Source organism: Clupea harengus, chromosome 15 (genome assembly GCF_900700415.2).
Source record: "Clupea harengus chromosome 15, Ch_v2.0.2, whole genome shotgun sequence".
NCBI classification, from domain to species: Eukaryota; Metazoa; Chordata; class Actinopteri; order Clupeiformes; family Clupeidae; genus Clupea; species Clupea harengus.
In genome coordinates, this window is record NC_045166.1 from 6,392,866 (window position 1) to 6,418,426 (window position 25,561).

Below are 25,561 nucleotides of genomic sequence, written 5' to 3' on the forward strand. Positions count from 1 at the left end.
TGCAACTTTCACTAATTATACCACCCAAAAGCCTATGTTACCCAAAAGCCCCCTCCCTTCTTGATAAAGTTTTGGTGGAATGCGACTATACCGGTATCTAATTGGAGCTGAATCCCCTGTTGGTATCACATGGAAGATCTTATCAGTATACCCATAATCTTAGTCATGTTTTGAAAAGACATTTTGATGTTCACTCAACAGTTGAATAACTTTTTGTTGTTGTTCAGGACTAAGCTGTGAGGAATCTAAGGGTAGGCCCTCAGTTTTTCGTCGAGCCTCCCCATCCCCAGCCCCAGTGCAGGCCTCCTGTACACAGACTTGCCTCTCAGAAGGCCCGCTGGAATGTGCTCAACACCGGCTTTCTCTACTGCAACGGGCCAGGGGTGTGTGGCTCCAAATGCTTTATGGACACCAAGTTGCCTGACGCCAACCTGCAGGGTGGTATCATCCACTGGTCTCAACTCTACCTCATTCAGCGGTTTGCGTGGGCATATTTCAACATCAAAGACTTTGCCTATCTGGCAGCTGCGAAAAAAGTCCAGCGGCTGGACCCCGCCCCCATCGTCTCGCACTCAAACCAACCGCTTACAAAAAGAAACCCATTGGAGACTTCACCACGTCACATCAGGTGTAGGTAGAGACTAAGTAGACAAAGCAAAAGGTTGTTATTAATGAAGACAGTTTCGGAAAAGTAGGCCTGTCCTGTCTCCATGTAATTGTAAGATTCACTAGATTTTGTGAACAGACTATGCGACAGTATCCAATGATGAAGATATCCGACCAGAACGTCATTCGCTTGGCAGTGTTGCATCATCTTCGTGTTGTATATGGAATCAAGCTGAAGACTCCCCTGAGATTCCAAGACGATTCAAGCTTGAGGACACCATGCAGTCAGGAGAGTTCGGTCTGCACCTGTTTTAATTCGATCATTTTCATATGAATTAGTGCGATACGATTGGGGCGGGGTCCAGCCCGTCCGCCGGTCTAGACGTCGCGACACACCTGTGTTGCATCAATTAATTGGTAATGGGGAATATATTGGGTTTGCTTGTGGTGAAACAGGTCAGTGACAGGAGATACTCCTGTAAACAATCCAAGGATGAAGATATCCGACCACAACGTCATTCGCTTGGCAGTGTTGCAGCATCTTCGTGTTTTTTATGGAATCAAGCTGAAGACTCCCCTGAGATTTCAAGACGATTCAAGCTCGAGGACACCATGCAGTCAGGAGAGTTCGGTCTGCACCTGTTTTGATTCGTTCATTTTCATACAATGCAGCGACGCTATAGTGCCAGAGTATCAGACAATCTGCGCGATACTGTGAATATTGGGGTGATGATGAGTAGGTTGGTGGTAAGCATGAATGAGAAGGCAAACCAAACCTAGTTCATTTTATCCTCACCACTCTTTTCCCTACTCTAGAAAGTTTATGGTGTCCCACTGGAAAATGTGTATGCATGTGCTGTAGCTGAGTATGGAATGGTACCAAGGTAAATTCACAATTTCAGACAGTCTAAACTGACATACAGCGAAAGTTAGGCCCCTTATATACATGGATTTTTCTGCTTGAATTTCCATCAGCTTTTTGGTTGACGCTTGCCAGCACCTTTCAAAGTATGCTGACACTGAGGGCTTGTTCAGGAAATCCAGCTCCGTCATACGTCTGAAATCACTTAAGGTGAGTGTGGGGTTTTCTTCTCCATTTTGTAGATAGATACATGCATACGTTCATCTCATGATGCATCTCAACAGGCCAAGCTGGATCAGGGGGAGGAAGAGGACTGCCTCGCCACAGCCCTCCCTTGTGATGTGGCGAGCCTGGTGAAGCAGTTTTTCCGCGAGCTGCCAGACCCCATCTTTCCAGCAGAGTTGAGCCAGGCCCTGCTCCAAGCGCAGCAGCTCCCCAATGAGAAGGAGAGGTCCTTGGCCACCCAGCTGCTGTCCTGTCTCCTGCCTGAGAGAAACTCAGCGACTCTTCGGTTCCTCTCCAGCTTTCTCCACAGGCTCTCACAAAGGTGTCTGTTAGTCAGTCTATGAAATCTAGAGGTTCAATGATGACAAACTGTCAATGTTTCAGCAATACCAGCACTCTTTTTGACAAGCTTACATCCTGCCCCAGAACTCCTTTTCACAGAAAAATTTAGTGAATTTGCTTGGTTCTTTAGTGAAAACAATTATCAACACCACATAAAGAAACGATGCCCTCTCTACGACCACCTAGAAAATTATTTGACCACTGACAGAACTGAATTCAAATGACCCAAAAAGTCTAAAGGTAACAGTTTGGGCATCTTAAATCATCGGCATGCCGGTCGACACACTACCGTTTTTTTTAAACTACTTTTAAGTCTGTAAAAACTAATTTGTAGCAAATAGTTAATGGCTCACTGCTATCAGGCACTTTCCCAAAGTCACTAAAACAGTCAGCACTCTTAAAAAAGAGATCCCTGGATGCCTCTTTGTTAAACAACTATAGACCTATTTGAAATCTGCCATAGCTGAGATCATTGAGAAAGTTGATTTCTATGAAGTAGCATTTTTTTTTCAACTCAAGCAGTCATTTTGACAAATTTCAATCAGGCTTCTGACCTCCCCACACCACTGAAAAGGCTCTTATAAAAGTGTTTAATGATTGATTCAGGTAAAAAATCAGTTCTGGTTTTACTAGATGTCAGTGCTGCATTTGACATTGTAAGTTATAAAATACTGCTGGATGGGTTTGAATGTTGGGTAGGAATTCTGGAGCAGTCCTTCATTGGTTCAGGTCTTATTTAGAAGGATGGAGTTACTTTGTCATTGTTGGCAGTTATGAATTTGATCCAGTGGCAATAACACATGGAGTCCTCCAGGGATAAGTCCTCCGACCTCTTCTCCGATCTCTATAGGCGGCCAAGATCTACAGAGCAACAACACTGATTACCATAGTTATGCAGATGATACACAGATGCAGGGGATTCAGTGTTTTCTTTCTAATCTCCTTAAGCATAGGGTACGCTGGACCATCCTTTACAAAAGGAATGGAGATAATGCTGTCCCACAGTTCCTTGTGGCAGCAAGATTTACAAACCCACATCAGTAATATCCAGTTGCATAAGGACATCACTGAGTGTAAGTGCAGTCAGATTCTCTTTGCACCGTGGTTATCTTTTCCTTAGGAATTCTGCTTCACATCTTTCTTTGACCTCATGACGTTTTCCATCGAGGAAAAGTGGTTAGGAAAGGACAGAAGATGTCATTTTTATTTATTTGACTATTCAACCACAGCCGACAGTCGACAGTCTTAGCATTTGAATAGACTCCGATCTCACTTTCACCAGCCATATCAAAGCGATCACCAAAACGGCCTTCTGTCATCTTAAAAATATAGCCAGAATCAAGGGTTTGGTGTTCCAAAAACACCAAGAGCAGCTCATTCATGCTTTTATTTCCAGTAAGGTGGACTACTGTAATGGTCTCTAAACTGGTCTTCCCAAAAGACCATTAAACAGCCACAGCCCATTCAAAATGCTGCTGCTAGAGTTCTATCCAGGACCAAGAGAACAGAGCACATTAATCCAGTTCAAAAACTTTACAATGGCTTCCATTTAGTTACAGAATGGATTTTAGAAGTGCTGCTACCATAAATCACTAAATGGTTTCATTTTTAATTTGGATGTTCATTTTGCTTTTATTCATGTAAAGCACATTAAATTGGCTCTGTGTATGAAATGTGCTATATAACTAAACGTAACTGAACTGGCCTTGCCTTGCCTTGTTCCATCTCCTAACTTTCCTTGTGGTTTTGTTTCAGAGCTACTGAGAATAAAATGACTGCTTATAACTTGTCAGTGATCTTCGCTCCAAACCTCTTCCCCTCCAACACTGGTTTGAAGATTGTTGAGGGCCATGATCAACTTAAAGTTGCCGTCACGCAAACCTTCATTGAAAATGCCCACCACATTGGTAAGACATTCACTTTTCTCACTGTCACTTTGTTTGGTTAGCGACGGCTATTATTAGACTAGTTACAATGACCATAGAGCTATTTCTTTTTTTCTTTAGTCAGTTTGTAAGTGTTTTTACTAAGGTAATTGTATTTTAGCAGAGAACTACTACAAACCTTTTTGTGAAAATTGAGTGTTTAGCAATACTCTCTGTCAGAAATATGAATTTTACTGACGTAGACGGTTTTGTGTAGGTGTCATCCCTGAGTTTGTTATAAAATCGGTCCCCTCCCTACGTGATGCATGTCTGTTAGAGGGGATAGACATGGACCTGAGCAGGAAGAGGAGAGAAAGATTCTGTGATGCAGGTACTTAATGTTCTAAATAGTATCCTCATCCGCCTTAAGAGTATGGATCATGCATGTACTTAATGTATCTTTTGCGTATGTGTGGTTCAGTTTTGCCAACAACAGTGCAGGTGACTCCTGGACTCGGAGGGCATTCCTCTCAGCCTTCAAAAGAACGCTGCCGGGGCAGAAAGCAGAGACCTGGAGAGAGAAAAAGCTTCTGTTTGGGAATGCTTCCACGGGTTCTTTTCAACTCGGGTAAAACATACACACACACATACAAACGCATGAAATATATTTTCCTGTCCAGAGAATGATTCGCTTTTCACGTGTTTACTTGTTTTCTTGTATCCGAAGGGCCAACCGTTTCATTTCCTCTGGTAGCTGAAAACGAAAGATCTAGCGGCTCAACAAAAATAAACAGATGTGCATCTGTGTACCAAAAGGTCAAAAGGTAAGTTATAGGTTTAGGTAAAAATACCTATATTCAAAACATTCAACTTTCACAACTGTTTAGTATACGCTCATATTAACACACACATTTTAAAATGAGTCTTTAAAAATCCAAATTGGTCAAATTAGTCTTCTCTCATTTGTAGAACTGTTAAAGAAAACATCCGCCGTTTGTCATCAAGCAAACAAGAGGATCATCACCCAGCGATCCCACCAGCTTGGTCATCACCAAGCTCTTCTGCTGAGACACCTCTGGGAATGACTACAGAAAATCTCCTGAAGGCTGACTGTGCTCCAGGAAAAATCTCCTCTCTCTCCGGCTTACTGAGGGTGCTGTGCTGTGCCTCTGACCCTGGGCACTTGGTGGAGCCTGAACGTTCCCCCTCTAAAACTAGTGGTTTCATCCAAGATGGTGGTAGTGTGCTTATAGATTCTCAAAACAATAACACATCGCAAGTCAATCCTCATGTCGGAGACGAAGACCTAGCATGTTCAGCTCCCACCTCGCCACCATGTGACACCCCTGTTGGGTCAGTGTTTGCAGAGAGGACTCCTTTGTCTCATGTGGATACAGGACCAGCACTGTTTACGACCCCCATTATAACTGGACCATCACTGTTTACGATCCCCATTATAACTGGACCATCACTGTTTACGACCCCCATTATAACTGGACCATCACTGTTTACGACCCCTATTATAACTGGACCATCACTGTTTACGACCCCTATTATAACTGGACCATCACTGTTTACGACCCCCATTATAACTGGACCATCACTGTTTACGACCCCCATTGTAACTGGACCGTCACTGTTTACGACCCCCTTTTATCAGGCAACAGATTTGAATGAGTCCAAATACGCAGAAACAAATCAAGAAACGACTCAAGGCGGCGGTTACAACGTTTTGGAGGCACTTGACCAAAGCAGCGATGCCTCAGTGGAGGATATCCAGCAGCTAGAAATGCTATCCGACGCTACTCTGAACACTGCATGTGGATCAGCTCCTCACCAGGACCAAGAGCGCGTTCATCTGCTGGAGCCAAGCACTAGTGCCTCGGAGACTGTCCTGGGCACACCGACAGCCACAAGGCTTCCCACAGGCAGGGTAGCAGCCCACGTTAAAATCTTCAGCAGACTTAACTTCAGATCCCTAACACCAAAAGCATTCCGATCTCCTATTCATTTTCAGAGGACCCCTGTTTACAAGTATGTGAAGAGGATAAACTCATACATTGAGAGGGGTTGTATGGACAGGGTTAGCTTCAGAGGGGCTAAACAATAGCGAGACAGACACACACTCTCTATTCTTCTGTTAGGCAGACTAGAAATGAAATAATTTGGCCTCTGATGTGAATGTCTGTCTTTTGAGTATCGGTGCTTTTATAGAGTTGTTTTTTAGTCGTGTGTTGACTGTCACAATTGTTTCACAACTTTGGTGTAGGTTTAGTAGAACTGTTTTCTGATTTCTCTGTCTAAATTGTTTCAGTTCTGTACAGTGTAGTTCAATAACTTGTTTTATTTTAAGATGTAGTGTTTTATTAATGTATTGTTATCATCATTATAATTCATGATTGTTTTTAATCGGCTTGGTCTCTGACTAATCCAAAATGTTATCAATATGTGATTGTTCCGTGTTTTTTTGTATCAAGAGGAATAATAAAGTCTGCGCATTGCCATTCTGTGTGTTTATGTTTACTGGTGGAAGAACCCGCAGGTGTATGCATAGATTAATGTATATGCCAAGACTGAAGAGGTAGTCTGAGCGCCAGAAATAAATAGACCACCTGGCTGAAATGCAGCGAACGTAATTTCCCGTCTGAGTGAACCAATGGCGATCCAGGAGATGGGTGCAAAAGGAGTGCGTAGCAACTGTGGTAATGTAGGCAGTGGACGGGACTGCATCCCCGCTGTACCTGTTTTATTTCGCACCACCTACACTGCATGGTGAGTAAACATTGCCACCATTTAATACGTTTTTGCCAATTCGTAGGGCTACCTAATTTGTTTTAACGGGTACCGTTTTAACGACAGTGATGGCGTTATGTTTGACGGAGCGTGTCTGGCTGGTGCCTGGCGCATCCTCCATCTTTTCAGGGGTCTAGAGCTGGCATTGCTGTTAATTTGCCCATTACGCAGAGACAGAGAGCGCGTCCCCATATTGTTGTCATTATTACGAGGTTGCTGATGCAAAAAATATATATATAATATAAGATGGATGTGATTTTGACCATGGGCTATAAAAGTGACGATAGTCCGACACTGGGTATTTTCGTTGATTTTCTTGATGAACCTATAGGCTACTGCCCGAGTTAGGCCTATGCCAACTATACGAACCTTTGCATGTAGGCTACTTTTTTTTAAGTAGATGAAGACAGTAATACACCGTATAGACTTTTACGTAATGACTTTTTTCGCAGTTAAACCATGGGTTCATTCTTAAATCAATATCTAGTGTTTCTTTCGGCAGTATCCTCTTAAAATAGAAAATGATAACCGTTACGTTCAAGTTGGTTGGTTGATGTCAAAGTGCCTTTAAAATGTTTTCTTTTTAGTGAGCATAAGCGATGGATTCGACAATCAGGACGACACTTGCCGTTTTTCTGAGCCTAGTGGTGGGTATGTTGGCCGTCGTGTCAGGCCACAGCCCCCGCACGGCTGACCAAGTGTCAGAGGCTGAGATTCAGCGTTTGCTTCATGGTGTGATGGAACAGCTGGGCATCGCTCGCCCCAGGGTAGAGTATCCTGCACATCAGGCCACCAATATAGTTGGTCCCCAGAGTATCCAAGGTAAGCTAATTTTTACACCCAAGATTGATTTTATTTGTGATATACATTGCAGGGCAAATGAACATTCAAATACTTAGATCATAGTCATCATACTAGATCATTATCAGCATCTGTCAGCACACCAAAAATACGTTGATGTTGTGGGTCTAGCTCCGATTCGCCTTGTTGTTTCAATATTTGTTCACCAGGGGGAGCCCATGAGGGCCTTCAACATCTCGGGCCATACGGCAACATCCCCAATATTGTGGCAGAGTTGACAGGGGACAACGTCCCCAAAGACTTCAGTGAAGACCATGGGTACCCTGACCCACCCAACCCCTGCCCGCTAGGAAAGACAGGTTTGTATTTTAAATTGAATGCCATATTTGGAACCATTAGAATGTGGACTATATACCTGAACAGAGGTTATTTGTGGTACTGTACAGTGGCAGACTGAAATAATAATTCAGGCCTGGGTATTCAACTCCATCCCAGGCCACCCTACTCATGCAAACCACCAGACTTTGTAGGATAACCCAACGGGTACCAGACTATACATTTGGCCACTATGTTCATCTAGGAGGCAAATTATCCAGATTACAAAATGCAAAAAAATTGAGACTGACCAACAAGTAGCCTACCTGAATACTGAGTTTTCAAGGCATGCATTGGCTATGGGTGCACCCTCAAAAACTCACTAGGAATACACCAATCATAGCACATACAAATGTACAAGGCTAGACACACAAAACAATTAGCCTACACTTTAAAAAAAGAGAGTTAAATACAGAGTTGGCTCAAATGTTCAAATGATTATATTTAGGCATCATCAGTATAGTAACTTGTAATGTTAAAGTGTACCTGCAGATGGTGCTAAATATCTTTCATTGCCTGTGTCACACTGGCTACTGTGTTAATTGTAATGGGGGTGTCATGGTTACGTTACTCTAGCCTTTGTCGCTGTATAGTGTGTGCAGTTTCCCTGGCTTATGTGGTATGACCGAGTGCTGGCAAGTCCATAGTCCAGGATTACTATTTTTAACTAGTTGAAACATATTCACTTCAATGTCATATGACTGCTAGGCACTCATCATTGCTATGATATAGTTCCTTCACAAAGAGGTAAGACGTGCAAACTGTGTAGCCTAGAGTCCATTATGTTATGAGTTACTTAGCTAGTCACACTGTGTGTGTGTGTGTGTGTTTTTTTTTTTTAGCTAGGGTTTTTGACTGACCTGGTCCCTTACTGCTGAACATTTCTTATTTTTACGTTACTTATTTTGCAGCATTTAGCTGCGTCTCTTTTTTATTCTCTCCCCCTCTGCTCCACCTTTCCTTTCCATTTCTTCTGACCGTCCATTTCGCTGGGCAACTTGTGAGGGTCGCACCTGATGCGTAGATTCTGAGAGGTCCATCAACTCATTCCTGCTTGCTATATAATCAGGGCATATCCTACCATGGTTTAGATGATATATTGCTTGTAGGATTGTATTATTAATAGGCCTGTCAGTTAGATAAAATACAGCCTGTAGTATTTTATCACAAATGGATGTGGACCGCATGTGTTTTTCATGTGCCTTGAGCCATGGTGTTCTGTCCTGGGTGAATGTTTTGAGTCTTTGTTGCAGCAGCAGCTGATGAGTGTTTGGAAAATGCCCCAGACACTGCGGAGTTCAGCCGCGAGTTCCAGAAGCATCAGCACCTCTATGACCCAGAGCACAATTATCCAGCATCAGCCAAGTGGGTGAGTCATCATCCATTTTTTTATGGATTCTTCTCAATGTTACCATGAGCTGACTGCCATTTATTCTGGAAGTGATGGAAACAGACGAAGATGCCCATCTGAACAGACTCACTTACTTCACTCTTTCAGTCACTTTAGTGCACAGCCACCATCACACTGAAATGGTGAAATTACAGCCATTTGATTGACCTAGTCTATGCACACTTCAGAACACCTGCAGTTTGTCTCGCTGGGGGTACACACTCTTTTTTTGCGCTCAGCAGTTTTCCTTTCTTATCATCCATTCTCTTTGATAACTGATGAAGTAGTCTGATAAGTTTGTATATCTGGTAGTATGGCTTTCATAATTCTGTACATTGAGATACACTGTTCAGACTTCTCGTCTCGTGTGTGTGTGTGTGTGTGTGTGTGTGTGTGTGTGTATATAGCTTCATGTGAAAGTCACCTGAAATCAAACTGCCAGACATTTTTTTATGGTTATAAATATCTTTGTTTTTTTACAGAATATAATTTTACTGGAAGGCTGATCTTTTGCTGACTAAATCCCTCTGTAAAAAATATGACTTCCTTTCAGCCAGGGCAGTATACTAAACTATTGCCAGGGCAGTATACTAAACTATTAAAAGTATTTGGAAAAACAAAACGATGTCCTATTGCCTAATACAAAACAAAGCAATTTGCTCTCAGAGGACAGCGGTAGAACTATTTCCTTTCTTTTCTTTTAGAACAAGGAGCTGTTGTATGGAAAACTGAAGAGTGGACCAAAGAGAAGAAAAAGGGTATATTGTTGTCTGTCTTTGACGTTGTCTGAAAATCTGTGATCTTTCTTAAACCACATGATTTCCTGTGTGGGGTGGGTTTTGAGGGGAGAGATGGATTTGGGGACTGGGAGCAATTCAGCCGGTCCACTGACTTCACATTTACCCAACCGAAACTAGTATCAACACAAACATGTCTCGCCCTATGATATTTCAGAGCGTCAACCCATACCTGATGGGGCAGCGGCTGGACAACGTGGTTGCCAAGAAATCAGTCCCACATTTCTCTGAGGAAGAAGACACAGTGACCAGCATCCCTAAGCCCTGACCCAGACATCACATTTCTATATTACAAAGTTAAAACGGTGTATGTCAAGTCAAAAATATGTTTTAACTAGTCACTCAATTGCAAAACAGTTTGATGGGCTGAAAACCCCCCTTCCAACACCTAAGACATTGTGCTCACATCTGTGTTGGGATTGCTGTATACTGAAATTCTATCTAATAAAATCTATGTTCTTATGCACACGTCTGGCCCTGTCGACTGTTTTGTTTTTTTGTTTTGTTCCCCCTCTGAGGGAGGAGGATAAATGTGGGGGCGTGGACATCTCTGCATCATGCAAAGCCAATGTACTTAAATGGGACATCTCGATGGTGGCACAACTCTTAGTTTGTGCTTTCTATCTGAATCACAGAAGCTGTAGATGAGCTGTTTTACATTATTGTTTCGTCCAGTGTTTGTTTTCATCACTCCGGTGCCTCTTCGACTTGCTACGAACACCGGGTCATGTTTTCTGCTTGTGGCTACAAGTTCGACAGGTGAGCGCAAACATTTTCAGGTGTACTGATTGTAACTTACCACTGTGAATCTATGTTAATGTGCCGATGACAATTTTGTTAGACCTTATTCCCGTATAAAACGTACATTATTTTTGCTCGTGGAATATTTTACAGATTTTCAATTGTATTTGGAGTGTTGAGCGTTTGGTCACTTTGTTTTACACAAACTTCTCTGCACAAAGCAAAGCGGTTTTATTCGACTACAAATTTCCATGAAGCGGTGTATAACATAAAGTGTTTTTAATCTCCATCCAAGGATGAAGAGAGATACAACTATTGCTGCGGTCATGGTCTTCTGGCTACTTCTGAGCCCAGCGAGGGGCAGAGGGACCGGGGGATTTCAAGGCGCCATTCCCCATCCCAATAAATACAACCCTAACCAGTCGGAACAATCACCGCAGACACCACAAACCATATTCAGAGGGATGGGGCCGCCTACGCCCGCCGAGGAGGTTCTGGATTCTAGCCAAGAGGCCCTTCACGTCACAGAGCGCCGCTATCTGAAGCTGGACTGGTGCAAAACGCAGCCCCTCAAACAAACCATCCACGAAGAAGGGTGCGTGAGCCGCACCATCATCAACCGTTTCTGCTATGGGCAGTGCAACTCTTTTTACATTCCTCGACACGTCTATCAGGATGACAGCGCTTTCCAATCATGTTCAACTTGTAAGCCCAAGAGCTTCACCACTTTAACGTACACTTTATTCTGTCCCGGGAAACAACCGAATACCAAGAAGAAACGCGTCCAGCGCGTAAAACAGTGTCGCTGTACGTCTATAGATCTGGATTAAACTCCTAACTAGCTTTCTTTGAGCTTTTTGAATGGGCTGCTATGTCCATCCGAGACAAAGGTTGATGAAAGATGAAAGGACTTAAGACAGGAGACAGCGGTTTGAAATGAATCGGCACCAGAGCCCTTGTCCCACACAAGTGCGTTGGTCGGTAAACTGACAGTCCAGTTTGTCCAAATGCATGTAAACTGCAGGCTGTGCATAATTAACATAAGCCTTCTTTCGTGAAGACATACTTGCTTGCTCATATAACTGATATTCTCAGTACGGGGAAAAGGACGGAAACCTCGTAGGAGCACATCCCATCTGCGCGAGACAGAGATGTGTCAATCACTATCGTATTTCCACTGTGTGGATTTTTCAAAATAATGCACGCTAAATTAATCTCACTGGTAGAGTCATTGTGATGAACGTCACATAAAGCCCCTTTTATATTTTATCTTACTTGATTTATCTCTATAATACCTTATTAAATGTATATATGTTGTATACTATTGGAATAAACTTATTTTTACATCTTGTAATCGCTGTCATTACTTTTCACATGTATGGCTTCGCTAGTGAAATATTGTTGTTTTTTAGTGAGAAGTAACTCCTCAGAATAGCTTCACGGTCTAAAGAAGAATTTACATTTTTAAATAATAATGTTCTAGTTTTCAAACATGTGTAACTGGCAGACATTAATAATGCTGCCACGAATAACAGAAAATGAATTATGGTGATCAATATTGGTTTACTTTACATGATGGTTGAAGAATAGTGGGTTATTTTGAAGATACACAGAGTGCAAGTTGTTTGTATTTGAATATTCCAATGCTGTACAAGATATTTATTAATTTCATTTTAAAATATACAGAAAAATACACTATTAATAAAACACTTTGAATACTTGAAATATTGTATTGCAGTTATATTTTTACCATTGACAAGAAAGGTACTGATTCAGAATGAGACTTGATAATCGATCCATACCGCCTAGTTGCACTATGACCACTAAAATTCCCTGGCCTGTGCAGGGAATTGTGCAGTTTTCATATTTTACAATCAGAAGTTTCCATCTGTCTGATGCAACATTCATTTTTTAATTATTAGTGACAACTTCATAAACCAATACAAATCCATCCAGTCAAAGTGCTTACTCCTGTCGCCTATCAGGCCTTCCTCAATGCTCTTTCCTTCCGTGCCAGCAGTAGTCTGTGCCCCTGCCATTCAGATGGTCCCACACACACGTCCCTACACTGATGCCCAGGTTTGGGAGGGTCGGGGGCTGAGATGCGACCACAGACTCCCAGAGGGGTGACTGACCAGACTCTGAGTCCCAAACAACAGGATAAAAGTGCCCATGCAGACTCGGAGTCCTGAGCATTCCGGTTCCGTTCCCGCCATCCTCTTCCTGGTTCTTAACTGGCGCCCAGGCTGGCCTCTTTCTGCCGTAAGCGTTCCTTCTGTTGGAGGAGAAGAGGGTTGTTATGGTAACCGTTCCTTCTGTTGTTATGTCCCAATAGGGGTCATGGAGATACATTTATAGTATTGTTTGTTTAAAAAAAATACAAAGATGTGTTCATTCTTTAGATACAACCATATATTCCTAATGAATCCTGTTATACTTTATGTACTGTCAGAAACTGCCTGCAGTCTTTTTATTTTCAGTGCCTCGACATTATTTAATAGGGATACTTGATGGTAAGGGTGCATTTGGGCAAATGTTTAAACATTATTTGAATAAAATAAACGTACCAAATGCAAGGCTGCTATAAACTTTATTTAGCTAACATTCTATAGAGGAACACTTCCCCCTCTTTCAGCTCTGATGGACAAAACCTTCATCACATACCTTCAACTAAATCATGACAAATTACATATTTCCACTTTTGTATGTTAAAACTTTATTTTGAGGCTATTTACATAACAAATACCCATGGAGGTACCACAGACCTGGAGAGAGTCATGTATTACCACTCCTATCTATTTCAGGGGCTGTTGCTATGCTAGAGAATTCAGCCTGGGAAGTATAGCATTAGGCACTGAACTCTTGGACCAGGGCAATCAGTTTTGGCCTCAAAGAGCCCGATCCGCAAACGCCCCATGACCAGTGTTAAGGATAAGGGGTTCACTCACCAGGCTGTTGGCATGGACCTTCCTTGTCTCCACCTTCTTTTCTCCGGTGATGTTTTTGACACGTTGCTGGGCCTCTCTTAGTCTGCAAACAAATGATCATATATAGACACACATTAAAACCCTCAAAGACACACACACACACACACACACACACACACACACATACACACACACACACACAGGGCATGCCAACACACTCATCATAATCATACATGCACATGGACATTCAAGCATGAACATGGATGCACACACACACACACACACACACACACACACACACACACACAGAGACACATACAGACAGACAGACACACATACACACACACACACACACACACACACACACACACACACACACACACACACACACACACGGCATGCCAACACACTCATCATAATCATACATGCACATGGACATTCAAGCATGAACATGGATGCACACACACGCACACACACACACACACACACACACACAGAGACACATACAGACACACACAGACAAACACACACGCACACGCACACACACACACACACACAGAGACACATACAGACACACACGCACGCACGCACGCACGCACGCACGCACGCACGCACGCACGCACGCACGCACGCACGCACGCACGCACGCACGCACGCACACACACACACACACACACACACACACACACACACACACACACACACACATTTAGGCTGCTAGTTAGGCGCGTGTGTAAACACTGCTGCATACAAACCGCACGCATCCCTTTTTCTCACCTTTCTTTGGAGATGTTCTTGCTCTCCCGTTTCCAGCGCGTCTTGAAGTCTCCACAGAACTCAAACCAGAGCATGAAGACCTGGCCAGGCATCACCTCCCTCTCGCCAGACTTGGGCTTCACCCCAAAGTAAACCACCAGGTCATGGAAGCTACAGGGGCAACAGGAGAACATGAAGCAGGAGAACACAAGGCAGAAAAACACGAGGCAGGCAGGAGAACATGAGGCAGAAGAACATGAGGCAGGTGAACATGAGGCAGGCAGGAGAACATGGGGCAGGCAGGAGAACATGGGGCAGGCAGGAGAGAAAAGACCTGAGGTGAGCCAAGAAACAGTACTAAGAGAGTAGGGGGTTAACTAAGCAATAACATATCTGAGGCCCGTGATATATTTCAAACAATTCACCAGATCAACTTCAAGTAGCCTATAGCAGTAGCATAGTCAAAATAGATCATTGGCCTGAATGTGAATGTTGTACCACACCAACACAATACGAGTGGAGCTATTAGTATAGATGGGAGATACATATATTTACAGTATATTTAGTCAATTGTACATTTAAAATGTTTAATATTAAAATGTTATTATTCATTTCATACCTTTTCTGTGCGCACACCAACTGAAGCTCTGTTGCACTGTGCTCTTGCTGTGCTGCAGGTCAAGCACAACCACATTTGATCAACACATAAAAGTTCAGTAGTTCAAACATAATCAGCACATGGTTTAAGTTAAGTTTGAGTCAATTACGTGTACAGTGTATAACATAGCAGGTGCACTTAAGGACAACTAAATGCAGTATATAAAATATAAAGTATTTCAGTACATAAAGTATTTCAGACAGTGACTTAACTCAGATGTAGACAGCCCTTCGAAAGGACACACCCAATTCAAAAAGCAATTTTGTTCAGACTATGGTTAATCCTTGTCTCGGACACAAATTCTTTATGTTCATGAATTTAAAAATAATCTTAAAAAGCAAATGTACAAGAGTACATCTCCATTTAATTGGGCACTATGAGTTTATTTTAAATTCCTGTGTGAGTGATTCTGTCACTGCCTATGTCTACTTGCGATGAAACCTATCATGATCACACTGAAATGGAGCCAGACAACAATTTGGTCTCTTAAAAGCAGCTATTACACGTGCAATCAGAACAAAAAGACCTTTCTTGTCGCCACAGTCCCGTTGCCTTGTCCTGCCAGTAAAATCACAGGCAGACTCACTACCTACAGTTTTGTATTTCCATAATGGTGCCATTTTAGCCCATTGACCCCTAAAAGCAATTTCAGACTCACAGACTCACAGAGTCTCTAAGGTGCTCTGCTCGACCTACACTCAAAAGTCCCAGTCATTGCCAAAATCTCCCTGATCCCTATCTACTATGTCTGCCAACAGGACAGAACTGGGAGCTATCTAGCCCTGGTCGCGAGGACCACAGACAGTTATCACCCACCCACCTCCCCATTCCCCAAAAGGGCCAGTCACTGATATTCACCATAGCAACAGGATGTGAGTGTCAATGTTTAAGAGACAATGGAATAATTATGGTCTGGTCCCAGCAAAGAGGGAGGGGGAGGGGGAGGAGGAGGCTGGAGGAAGAGCCGCTGTCCCAATCCTGCTACAGACTGCAGACAGTGGCTTATGACAACACAGCAAAAACAGAGACCTGGTCTAAGATTAGACATAAACAGTGGGCCCACAAAACAATAACTTTATGTAGGCGTGATTTACATTTTGAATCTGTATCTCTATTTAAAGGAGAATCTTATTCTAATTTTCAATGAAAAGCTTGTTTAAGAGGTATTGTTCAGCTTGTCATGACTATCAATGAAAAAGGGACAATTTGGCCCCTGCAAAACCATCCAGTTTGGCAAATCATTTACGTGTTCAAAATATATGTAAAAGCATCCTCTCTGGCAAAAGCATCTGTCATAAGCTAGCACTGAGTGGACAGTGTCCTGCATCTGCTGTGCTTACCATTTAATATAAAACTCTCCCTCCATCTGTTGTGCACTGTACACTGACCAAACTTACCATTTAATATAAAACTCTCCCTCCATCTGTTGTGCACTGTACACTGACCAAACCTACCATTTAATATAAAACTCTCCATGTTCTCCTTGAATGGATGAAGGTGTTCCTCAGAGCAACTGGCGCACACCCTTTGGACATCTTGTTCACAAACTACAGAAAGAAACCAAGAAGGACATTTACTCTTAAGCAAACATACATTTATCATCAGTGGTTTTACAGGTCCTCCGAAATCACATCACATTTGTCAGACTAGCACCATGTACACAGTCCTTGTGATGGGGCTCCACCTGTATGGGAGTCAAAGGTTATCACCACGGTTACCCTTGCATAGAGCCAGTTTAGATAAAACGATGGCGGCAAGAGATAACGGATAACCACTGTTCCGCCTCTGGCACCGACCTGTTCTGTTTGTCCCCGTTGGCTCGCCATCCAATCAGAGAATCACAGGAGCCAGTCTCCTGCCACAGTCATAATACACCCTGATGGGAGCGGACATGCTCGATATGCAGCGCAGCGGATTAGATTACAAAGAATACTGTTTTCATTCACTGTTTGTGTAAACTGTGGAGGCTGCTACCTGCAAGTCGAAGCGTACCTTTCACCTGGGTTTTATGTATGGAAAGAGATCCTTTTTTCTGCTGAAGAGGGTCATTCACCTGCATGTAAACAGTGGTACTGTGTTGTGGTCCAGGGTGATCAGTTAATGGTCAAAACATCACAGCTACATAGCTGCCAGTAAAACTCTTTCACAAAAGTGCCAAGTTTTCCATTCCTCTCAAAATGTAAAAATGTGAAGCCCATTTAAGCACTTTCGAAAACAAAGTTGATGTAGAAACTTTGTTTGTCGTGCAGCCAATCGACTTAGTACAGTGCGGCACAGGCCTCGTATGTGCACAGTAAAATCATTATTACGGTCTTCAAGGAAAACAAAAACATTGTCTTTCGCCCCAGAGTGGGAGTTTGTGGGAGTTTGTTTCACAGCGCGCCGCTCGCAGTGGATGTGGTCACCTTGAGCGGCCAGAAACCACAGAGCGCAACAACAACAACAACAACAAAAACAAACAGTAAAACCAAGGCACAATGCAGCCGCCATGCGCAAACTAACCATCAGTGAGCACAAACAAAAGGCACACGGTTCAAGACGGGCATGGGGGCAGTTCAAACAGTGGAACAAAAGGTTGACCGTGATAGGCCAGATTAGGTCTTCTCGCTGCATTCAGAGTCGGCTGATAAGGACGGCCTGTTGAGAGGCGAAGAAAAGAATCTCCAACACAGATCTGTAGAGCCCACACTGAACCACAGCAGATACCGTTTAGCGTGGAGATAGACGCAGACAAAGGAGAAAAGGGAGAGAGAGAGAGACAGAGTCTGTGTATGAGAAAGAGAGCGAGAGAGCAAATCGCCATCTCCACAGTAGCCACACAGAGATAAATCTTGTCCACATGGGTGATAAGGTTGTGGCTTCCCTGAGATTATGTAAGAACACAGGGCTGCCGCATGGCATCTGCACCTCTCCCGACCCACTGCGACGTGAACAACAAGAGTGGAGCATCGCACACAAACACGGAGAATCTGATGGGCAGGATTACAGTCGTATCTGCAAGGCGCCATGGCTGAATCAGAGAGACTCCAGCGAGTCTCTGAGAGACTCTTTAGTGCACTCGATCAAACACCCACACCCACACCCACACCCACACACACACACACACACACACACTAACATACACACATACACAGGCAGAAGCACACACACACACAGAAACACACACTTCAGTTACATTCACGTTTGCAGAGTATTGGGTAAAATAAACCCACTATATATATAAAAAAAAATGCACTTAGGTCTTGCTGGCATGCCATTAGATGGTGTAAAGATGGGTACCCCTGAGGGACAGACAAATATGGAAAAGGGATTGAAGCCTGGTAAAGCTGCTATAAGCTTTGCTGTGGAGGGCAAGAAAGCATGCCTCCATCAGAGCTACTCCTTAAGTGCAAACAGCCTTGTGATGGTTGTGGCACATGGCACTGGACCAAAGTTGTTGCCGGGACATTCCTAGTGCTCTCTCGAATCCTCACCATTTAAATGAGTGCCATAGTGTGCTTAAGCCGAGTGGAATTTGAGAAAGGGATTGAGTTACTCCTGGTTATCATCCAGAGTTCAATCTGAAAATAAAAGCTTTTTACTGCTTGTGGTGGTGGTACTATCTTTGCGAGTGTGTGTTTGTGTGTGTGTGTGTGAGTGTGAGTGTGAGTGTGTGTGTGTGTGTGAGTGTGAGTGTGAGTGTGTGTGTGAGTGTGTGTGTGTGTGTGTGTGTGTGTGACTGTGTGTGTGTGTGTGTGAGTGTGAGTGTGTCTGTGTGTGTATGTGTGTGTGTGAGTGTGAGTGTGAGTGTGTTTTGGGTTGAACTGGGGCAGCTGGATGGACATAGAGAGATCTGACTATTGCATGCGGCTTCTTAACGACTACTAATTACACTAATTACTAGGGGTGTGCATCTCTATCTCATGAGATGATCCCATAAGTATCTAGATTACGATACGATTCAGGGGCGATAGATATTTATATGGAATGATTTGGTGCGATTCAATTCAGTGCGATAGAATATAGTGTGTCGCAATACGATACGGTGCAATCTGATACCGTTCTTAATGTAGCCTATCATTTCAGAATCACATGTCATTGTGTTTATTACTATTCCAATAGACTTACTGTATGAACACGCATTTTGACATTATGAACAGAAACTGAAGTCTGTCTTGCACTTTGCCCAGGTGCCTCACTTTGGCAGTTAGGTAGGGGGAGCAATATGAAAAACTATTGCAAAAAATACAGAAGTCTCAGCCCTTCAGTACACTGTAGGAATGCACCGATATCGATAACAGTATTGGCCCAATACTCATACTCAACAGTATTGGCCCAACGCTCATACTCAACAGTATTGACCCAATTATCTGATACCACGCACCGATTTCACTTCTTGGGAACGTTACATTAAACTCAAGGCTGTGGTGAGGAGGTGTTCTGTCCTATCAGAATTGCTTACCGGAACCAGCTGGTAGCAAGATTTTATGGCCATGCTATGTTTTTGCGGCCCTGTCCGATTAGCCAACCAGAAACTGTTGTGTAGGAGAAATTGATAGAACACCAGCATTTCAGTTCTTGGTATCAGCAAGTACACAAATGTAAGTACTCATAATCATACTCATACCTATACTCATACTCATACTCATACTCGGTCTGATAAAAGGGGTATCGGTGCATCCCTATTACACTGCCGAGCCGAACGCTGAAAAACAAATACATCTAACAATAATTACAGACTAGAAATTAGGGCTGTCAGCGTTAACACGTTAATCCATGCGATTAATGTGGCCGCGATTAACACGATACAATTTTTTTACGCAATTAACGCAACTTAAAAAATAAAAATAAAAAAAATAAAAATATTTTTTTTAATGCCTTTATTTGGATAGGACATGAAGTTATGACAGGAAGCAAGACGGAGAAGAGGTGGGGAGAGGATTGGGAAATTACATCAGGCCAGACTTGAACCTGTGTCCCCTCGGGCAATGTAGCCCGTAAGTAGGGGGCTTGGCCTACCATTTTATGGGAGCGATGAGGGACAGGTGGGGCTTGAATAGCCCCCCTTGTTCAAAGTGGGGAATGACAGAAAAAGTTTGAGAACCACTGTGGTAGATGAAGATGGAGAGAGCTGAGGGATTGTTGGCCGGAAAGTCTCTGTTTAAGAGTCAAAATGACGGAACAATCGACAAAACTAAAGTTGTATGTAGCATTTGTCAAGCTGAATTTAGCTATCACAGAAGCAGCTCGTCTTGAAGTTATCACCTTAATGCAAAGCACCCAACAGAAAGCAGTCCCAGGTTAGATGATCGCCAACCCACACTCCATGACTTCTCTAGGAAAATAACTAGACCAGTCCGTGAAAAGGTTACCATTTGGGTTGCCGGTGACTGTCGGCCTATCAACATAGTTGAGGACAGTGGGCTGATTGAGGTGATTCGGATTGCTTCAGGGGAAATTCTTACGATTTACCGTCGAGGGGCACCATTGTGTTTAAAAAAAAATACAATTAAACAACAGTTTCTAAAATGCACGCTGTCTGAAGTGATTACTTGTTTATTTATAATATTTAGTCTTAATGTCACGATGCTGGCAGCGATTGCCAGCAATTGCCACGTATTGGGACATTGGCGGCCTCTGGTGGTCAAGGGACAAAGGAATGGACTTGTTTTCGTACACATGTGCCTTTGTTGTGATTTGTGTGTTCACCTGTTTTCCGTTATGTTCCCTCACCTGTTTCCCGTTATGTTCCCTCACCTGTTTCCCATTGTGTGCCCTCATCTGTTTTCCATTGTGTGCCCTCACCTGTCTTGTATTTTGTGATTGTCACTTCTGTTAATTAGCCAGGGTACAAATACCTGGCTAATCCCTCTGGACCTTATCGGGTCGTTAGACTGTTTTTGTTCCTAGCTTGTTTTTGGTAGTACGCTCACGCACTTAGCTAGCAGTGCCCTCAAGCACTTAGTCAGCAGTGCCCTCAAGCACTTAGTGACCAGTGCTCTCACGCACTTAGTCTTTGTGCAAAGACACGCAGCGCCTAACCACACAGCTAGTGCTCTCACGCACTTTTTGGGCTTGGTCTTCTCCCAGGGAGACAAGTGTGTGGTTAAGGTACGTGTCGCGTCTCGGTTCTCAAGCCGCCTCAGGTAGCTTTGTATTCAGGTCCGCCTGAAAGCTACATTTTGTATCTCCTTAGTTTTTGGCCTTTTGCCTGCACCTGATCTTTTGTGTTTTGGTTTATTGCTGCTTGGAGTACATCTTTTGCAAATAATAAAGAAACCAAGTTTTGAACTGCATCCTGCTATTGGGTCCTCTCTGATACACTTGGCTGAAACGCTGGTTCCCAAATCCAGCGACTCGGGTCCCATCCCCGAGAGCGATCCTGACAGAACGACCCGATCAACATGGACCCAGCAGGTGTTACTCAACAGCGATCGTTGGAGCAGATCAGGGAGACACTGCTTCAGGGCGAGCAAGCCTTGGCGGAGCAACGGGAGTATATTATCCAGCAGAAGGATCCCGCTCGCCAGCAGGAGGACATAGCTCGTTACCTTCGCTACATGCAACGACTGGAACTTCGGTCCATTTCCCCGTGCAACCTGGGCCACCACGCTACAACGGCAATCCAGGTGGTTGCAGACGCTTCCTCCTCCAATGCCATCTGGAGCTGAAGCGCCGGTCCGTCACCCTCTCCTCCGAACAGTCGCGCATTGTCTTCATGATTGTCTTGCTCTCAGGCAGGGCCCTGGCACTGGCAACCGCCATCTGGGAGAAGCAAGGGCCCGAGTGCTCCAGTCTCAGGGCGTTCCAGGCAGTGATGCTGTGGGTCTACGACCGGGTTACGATGGACAGCTTTGAGGCCGCCATTGCCTCTGCCCTGCAGAGAGACGCCGCCCTGAACCCTGCTCTCCCGATGGCGGCTGCTGCCGATCCAGATGCACCCAGCCTGGATGCAGCAGCTTTGGATGTCCCCATCCCGAGTGAACCAGGCAGCCCGGATGCCGCAGTTCCGGATGCCCCCATTCCGAGGGAACCAGGCAACCCGGATGCCGCCAGCCCGAGTGAACCAGGCAGCCCCGATGCCGCCAGCCCCGGCGAACCAGGCGGCCCCGATGCCGCCAGCCCGGAGGCCGAAGCTCCGGGGGCCAACAGCCCCGACCCGGCAGCCTCTGCTGCCGACCCAGAATCCGCAGCCACAGCTGTCCCTGTGCCAAGCGCCCCAGGCGTCTGTGTTCCTGTCCCAGGCATCCCTGCTCCCGTCCCAGGCGCAGGTGCCCTTGTCTCCAGTGTCCTCGGTGCTGCGACTGCCCCAGCCACTGGTCCTGCAACTCCAGCCGTCGCTGACCCGGCAGCCACCGCTGGTGCTGCAATCCTGACCTCATCCCCTGACGGCTCCTTCCCGAGCCTGGCCAGGGAGATGCTTCTTGGTCTCCTTGATCTCTGTTCGCCTGACTGTTCGCCTCACTCTGGTCGTCCACCCGACCAGCCGCCAATAACTCTGCCCCTGCTGGGCCGCCCGCCCGGTCGCCCACCAGACACACTGCCCCTGCTGGGTCGCCCGCCTGGTCGTCCACCAGACATTCTGCCCCTGCTGGGTCGCCCGCCCAGTTGCCCACTAGACACTCTGCCCCTACTGGGTCACCCGCCCGGATGCCGCAGTTCCGGATGCCCCCATTCCGAGTGAACCAGGCAGCCCCGATGCCGCCAGCCCCGGCGAACCAGGCAGCCCCGATGCCGCCAGCCCGGAGGCCGAAGCTCCGGGGGCCAACAGCCCCGACCCGGCAGCCTCTGCTGCCGACCCAGAATCCGCAGCCACCGCTGCCGACCAAGACCCCGCAGCCACCACTGACGACCCAGAATCCGCAGCCACCGCTGCCGACCCAGAATCCGCAGCCACCGCTGCCGACCCAGAATCCTCAGCCACCGCTGCCAACCCAGACCCCGCAGCCACCGCAGCCACCGCTGCCGACCCAGACTCTGCAGCCTCCGCTGACGACCCAGAATCCGCAGCCACCGCTGCCGACCAAGACCCCGCAGCCACCACTGACGACCCAGAATCCGCAGCCACCGCTGCCGACCCAGAATCCGCAGCCACCGCTGCCAACCCAGACCCCGCAGCCACCGCAGCCACCGCTGCCGACCCAGACTCCGCTGACGACCCAGAATCCTCAGCCACCGTTGCCGACCCAGACCCCGCTGCCACCGCTGCCGACCCCGACCCTCCAGCATCCCTTCCCGATGCGGGCCCAGCAGCCCTCTTTGCCGACACCAGCCCAGCAGCACCCCCTGATGTCTCAGATGGCGCCGCTGTTGTTGACTCCGCCGCCCCGGGCGCTCCGGTCCCAGGCGCCCCTGTCCCTGTGCCAAGCGCCCCAGGCGTCTGTGTTCTTGTCCCAGGCATCCCTGCTCCCGTCCCAGGCGCAGGTGCCCTTGTCTCCAGTGTCCTCGGTGCTGCGACTGCCCCAGCCACTGGTCCTGCAACTCCAGCCGTCGCTAACCCGGCAGCCACCGCTGGTGCTGCAATCCTGACCTCATCCCCTGACGGCTCCTTCCCGAGCCTGGCCAGGGAGATGCTTCTTGGTCTCCTTGATCTCTGTTCGCCTGACTGTTCGCCTCACTCTGGTCATCCACCCGACCAGCCGCCAATAACTCTGCTCCTGCTGGGCCGCCCGCCCGGTCGCCCACCAGACACTCTGCCCCTGCTGAGTCACCCGCCAGGCCGCCCACCAGACACATGGCCCATGTTTAGCCGCCCGCCTGGTCGGCCACCAGATACGCTGCCCTTGTTCGGCTGTCCACCCGGCCAGTCGCCTGACCCTGGGCTCCTGTCCAGCTGTCGTCCCCCCGTCCGTGCCGTGGACCCCTCCGCCCACCCTATGTGGAGTGTTGTTTTATGGCCTTTGGGCCGTCTGGAAGCCGGCCCTTAGAGATGGGGTACTGTCACGATGCTGGCAGCGATTGCCAGCAATTGCCACGTATTGGGACATTGGCGGCCTCTGGTGGTCAAGGGAAAAAGGAATGGACTTGTTTTCGTACACATGCGCCTTTGTTGTGATTTGTGTGTTCACCTGTTTCCCATTGTGTGCCCTCACCTGTCTTGTATTTTGTGATTGTCACTTCTGTTAATTAGCCAGGGTACAAATACCTGCCTAATCCCTCTGGACCTTATCGGGTCGTTAGACTATGGCGTCAGTTTAGTGACAACTCACACATGCGAGGAAACGTCAATTCGAGTGAATTCCAGGTTTTCGCAAGCGTGAATTTCTTCTGCGCACTCAATTTTAGCAGCCGCGAGAGGAAATTCAACAACTGCGAGCGCAGAGACTGACATACTCTCTTGCGAAAACTTCGTCTGCTCGCTCAAATTTATCATACACTCTCGCGAAAACTTGATCTGCTCGCTTGAAAGTTTGACTTTTGGCCCCTGCTCTGGTAGTACTAGGCAGTTCGTTCCACCAACGTGGAACTACAAATGAAAATAGTCTGGATTGCCGTGCTTGCACGGACGGCAGTGCCAAACGACGCTCACTAGACGAGCGCAGCGTCCTGGGTGTAACATTTGCCCTTACAAGAGCATTTAGGTAGGTGGGAGCAGAACCAGTAAGCACTCTGTAGGCAAGCATAAGTGACTTGAACTTAATGTGAGCAGCTACTGGCAGCCAGTGGAGCTCGATGAGTAGCGGGGTGACGTGTGCCCTTTTCGGTTGGTTGAACACCAGACGCGCCGCCGCGTTCTGGATCATCTGTAGTGGTTTCACCACGCAAGCCGGCAGGCCCGTTAGGAGGGCGTTGCAGTAGTCAAGGCGGGAGCTCACCAAGGTTTGCACCAGCAGCTGGGTGGCATACTGGGTTAGGTACGGCCTGATTTTGCGGATGTTGTATAGCGCAAAGCGGCACGACCTGGAGACAGAGGCGATGTGGGCCATGAAGGTCAGTTGGTCATCAATAATGACCCCGAGGTTTCTTGCTGTTTTGGATGGAGCAAGAGATAAAGAGTCAGTATTGATCTTGATGTTGTGGTGGATGACCTGTTTGGCTGGGAAGACCATCAGTTCCGTTTTGGCCAGGTTCAGCTGAAGGTGGTGATTTTTCATCCATGTGGATATATCAGCCAGTACATCTTTTGCAAATAATAAAGAAACCAAGTTTTGAACTGCATCTTGCTATTGGGTCCTCTCTGATACACTTGGCTGAAACGCTGGTTCCCAAATCCAGCGACTCGGGTCCCATCCCCGAGAGCGATCCTGACACTTAAGAAGAAAAAAAACTTTTAATCGCGATTAATTAATTTAAAAATGTGCGATTAATTAGTTAATTTTTTTTTATCGATTGACAGCCCTACCAGAAATACATTTCCGCAAGAAAATAAGAATGTGACTGTCCCGCAGCCCTCCTGGGGTATACACTAACATGACATCTTGTTGTGGGGTGTAACTGAAATAAC

At 45.9% G+C, this 25,561-nt stretch overlaps 4 protein-coding genes across 7 annotated transcripts in view; 3 read left to right on the plus strand and 1 right to left on the minus strand.

The window, feature by feature from the left end:
• Positions 1 to 751: 751 nt before the first annotated feature.
• LOC105899435 (rho GTPase-activating protein 11A) lies at positions 752 to 6,414 on the plus strand. Of its 2 annotated transcripts, none has more exons than XM_031581928.1 (9): positions 752 to 904; positions 1,423 to 1,490; positions 1,582 to 1,678; positions 1,753 to 2,015; positions 3,791 to 3,942; positions 4,178 to 4,291; positions 4,382 to 4,528; positions 4,628 to 4,724; positions 4,870 to 6,414. In XM_031581928.1, the coding sequence occupies exons 1-9, from the start codon at positions 764 to 766 to the stop codon at positions 6,008 to 6,010; spliced, it is 2,220 nt and encodes a 739-aa protein (XP_031437788.1). In that variant the 5' UTR covers positions 752 to 763; the 3' UTR covers positions 6,011 to 6,414. The 2 variants fall into 2 exon arrangements, with proteins under 2 accessions (XP_031437788.1, XP_012682077.2); XM_012826623.3 differs by lacking the exon at positions 752 to 904 and adding an exon at positions 1,052 to 1,237 and having other exon boundaries at positions 4,870 to 6,413.
• Positions 6,415 to 6,524: 110 nt separating this feature from the next.
• Positions 6,525 to 10,524, plus strand: LOC105899438 (neuroendocrine protein 7B2). Of its 2 annotated transcripts, none has more exons than XM_012826626.3 (6): positions 6,525 to 6,672; positions 7,281 to 7,515; positions 7,704 to 7,853; positions 9,126 to 9,238; positions 9,964 to 10,017; positions 10,214 to 10,524. In XM_012826626.3, the coding sequence occupies exons 2-6, from the start codon at positions 7,293 to 7,295 to the stop codon at positions 10,322 to 10,324; spliced, it is 651 nt and encodes a 216-aa protein (XP_012682080.2). In that variant the 5' UTR covers positions 6,525 to 6,672; positions 7,281 to 7,292; the 3' UTR covers positions 10,325 to 10,524. The 2 variants fall into 2 exon arrangements, with proteins under 2 accessions (XP_012682080.2, XP_031437790.1); XM_031581930.2 differs by having other exon boundaries at positions 6,528 to 6,672; positions 9,123 to 9,238.
• Positions 10,525 to 10,622: 98 nt separating this feature from the next.
• grem1a (gremlin 1a, DAN family BMP antagonist) lies at positions 10,623 to 12,253 on the plus strand. The gene is made up of 2 exons (XM_031581931.1): positions 10,623 to 10,815; positions 11,093 to 12,253. The coding sequence occupies exons 1-2, from the start codon at positions 10,784 to 10,786 to the stop codon at positions 11,625 to 11,627; spliced, it is 567 nt and encodes a 188-aa protein (XP_031437791.1). The 5' UTR covers positions 10,623 to 10,783; the 3' UTR covers positions 11,628 to 12,253.
• A 435-nt stretch (positions 12,254 to 12,688) lies between these two features.
• The window catches only part of fmn1 (formin 1), a 34,174-nt gene continuing 21,301 nt past the window's right edge, over positions 12,689 to 25,561 (minus strand). For both annotated transcript variants that reach the window (XM_031581927.2, XM_031581926.2), the window contains exons 15-19: positions 16,593 to 16,685; positions 15,100 to 15,151; positions 14,502 to 14,651; positions 13,746 to 13,827; positions 12,689 to 13,072 (exon numbers count right to left, since the gene is read on the minus strand). In XM_031581927.2, coding sequence (XP_031437787.1) covers positions 13,028 to 13,072; positions 13,746 to 13,827; positions 14,502 to 14,651; positions 15,100 to 15,151; positions 16,593 to 16,685 — 422 coding nt within the window. In that variant the 3' untranslated portion in view covers positions 12,689 to 13,027. The remainder of the gene's footprint in view (positions 13,073 to 13,745; positions 13,828 to 14,501; positions 14,652 to 15,099; positions 15,152 to 16,592; positions 16,686 to 25,561) is intronic.

Bases quoted from the DNA above. Each gene is read 5' to 3' on its own strand.
- LOC105899435 (XM_031581928.1), top strand. From the start codon at position 764: ATGATGAAGATATCCGACCAGAACGTCATTCGCTTGGCAGTGTTGCAT. The intron at 1,679-1,752 runs GTGAGTGTGGGG...GCATCTCAACAG, and splicing joins TACGTCTGAAATCACTTAAG to GCCAAGCTGGATCAGGGGGA. The intron at 4,292-4,381 runs GTACTTAATGTT...TGTGTGGTTCAG, and splicing joins AGAAAGATTCTGTGATGCAG to TTTTGCCAACAACAGTGCAG.
- LOC105899438 (XM_031581930.2), top strand. From the start codon at position 7,293: ATGGATTCGACAATCAGGACGACACTTGCCGTTTTTCTGAGCCTAGTG. The intron at 9,239-9,963 runs GTGAGTCATCAT...CTTTTCTTTTAG, and splicing joins ATCCAGCATCAGCCAAGTGG to AACAAGGAGCTGTTGTATGG. The intron at 10,018-10,213 runs GTATATTGTTGT...ATGATATTTCAG, and splicing joins GACCAAAGAGAAGAAAAAGG to AGCGTCAACCCATACCTGAT.
- grem1a (XM_031581931.1), top strand. From the start codon at position 10,784: ATGTTTTCTGCTTGTGGCTACAAGTTCGACAG. The intron at 10,816-11,092 runs GTGAGCGCAAAC...TCTCCATCCAAG, and splicing joins TGTGGCTACAAGTTCGACAG to GATGAAGAGAGATACAACTA.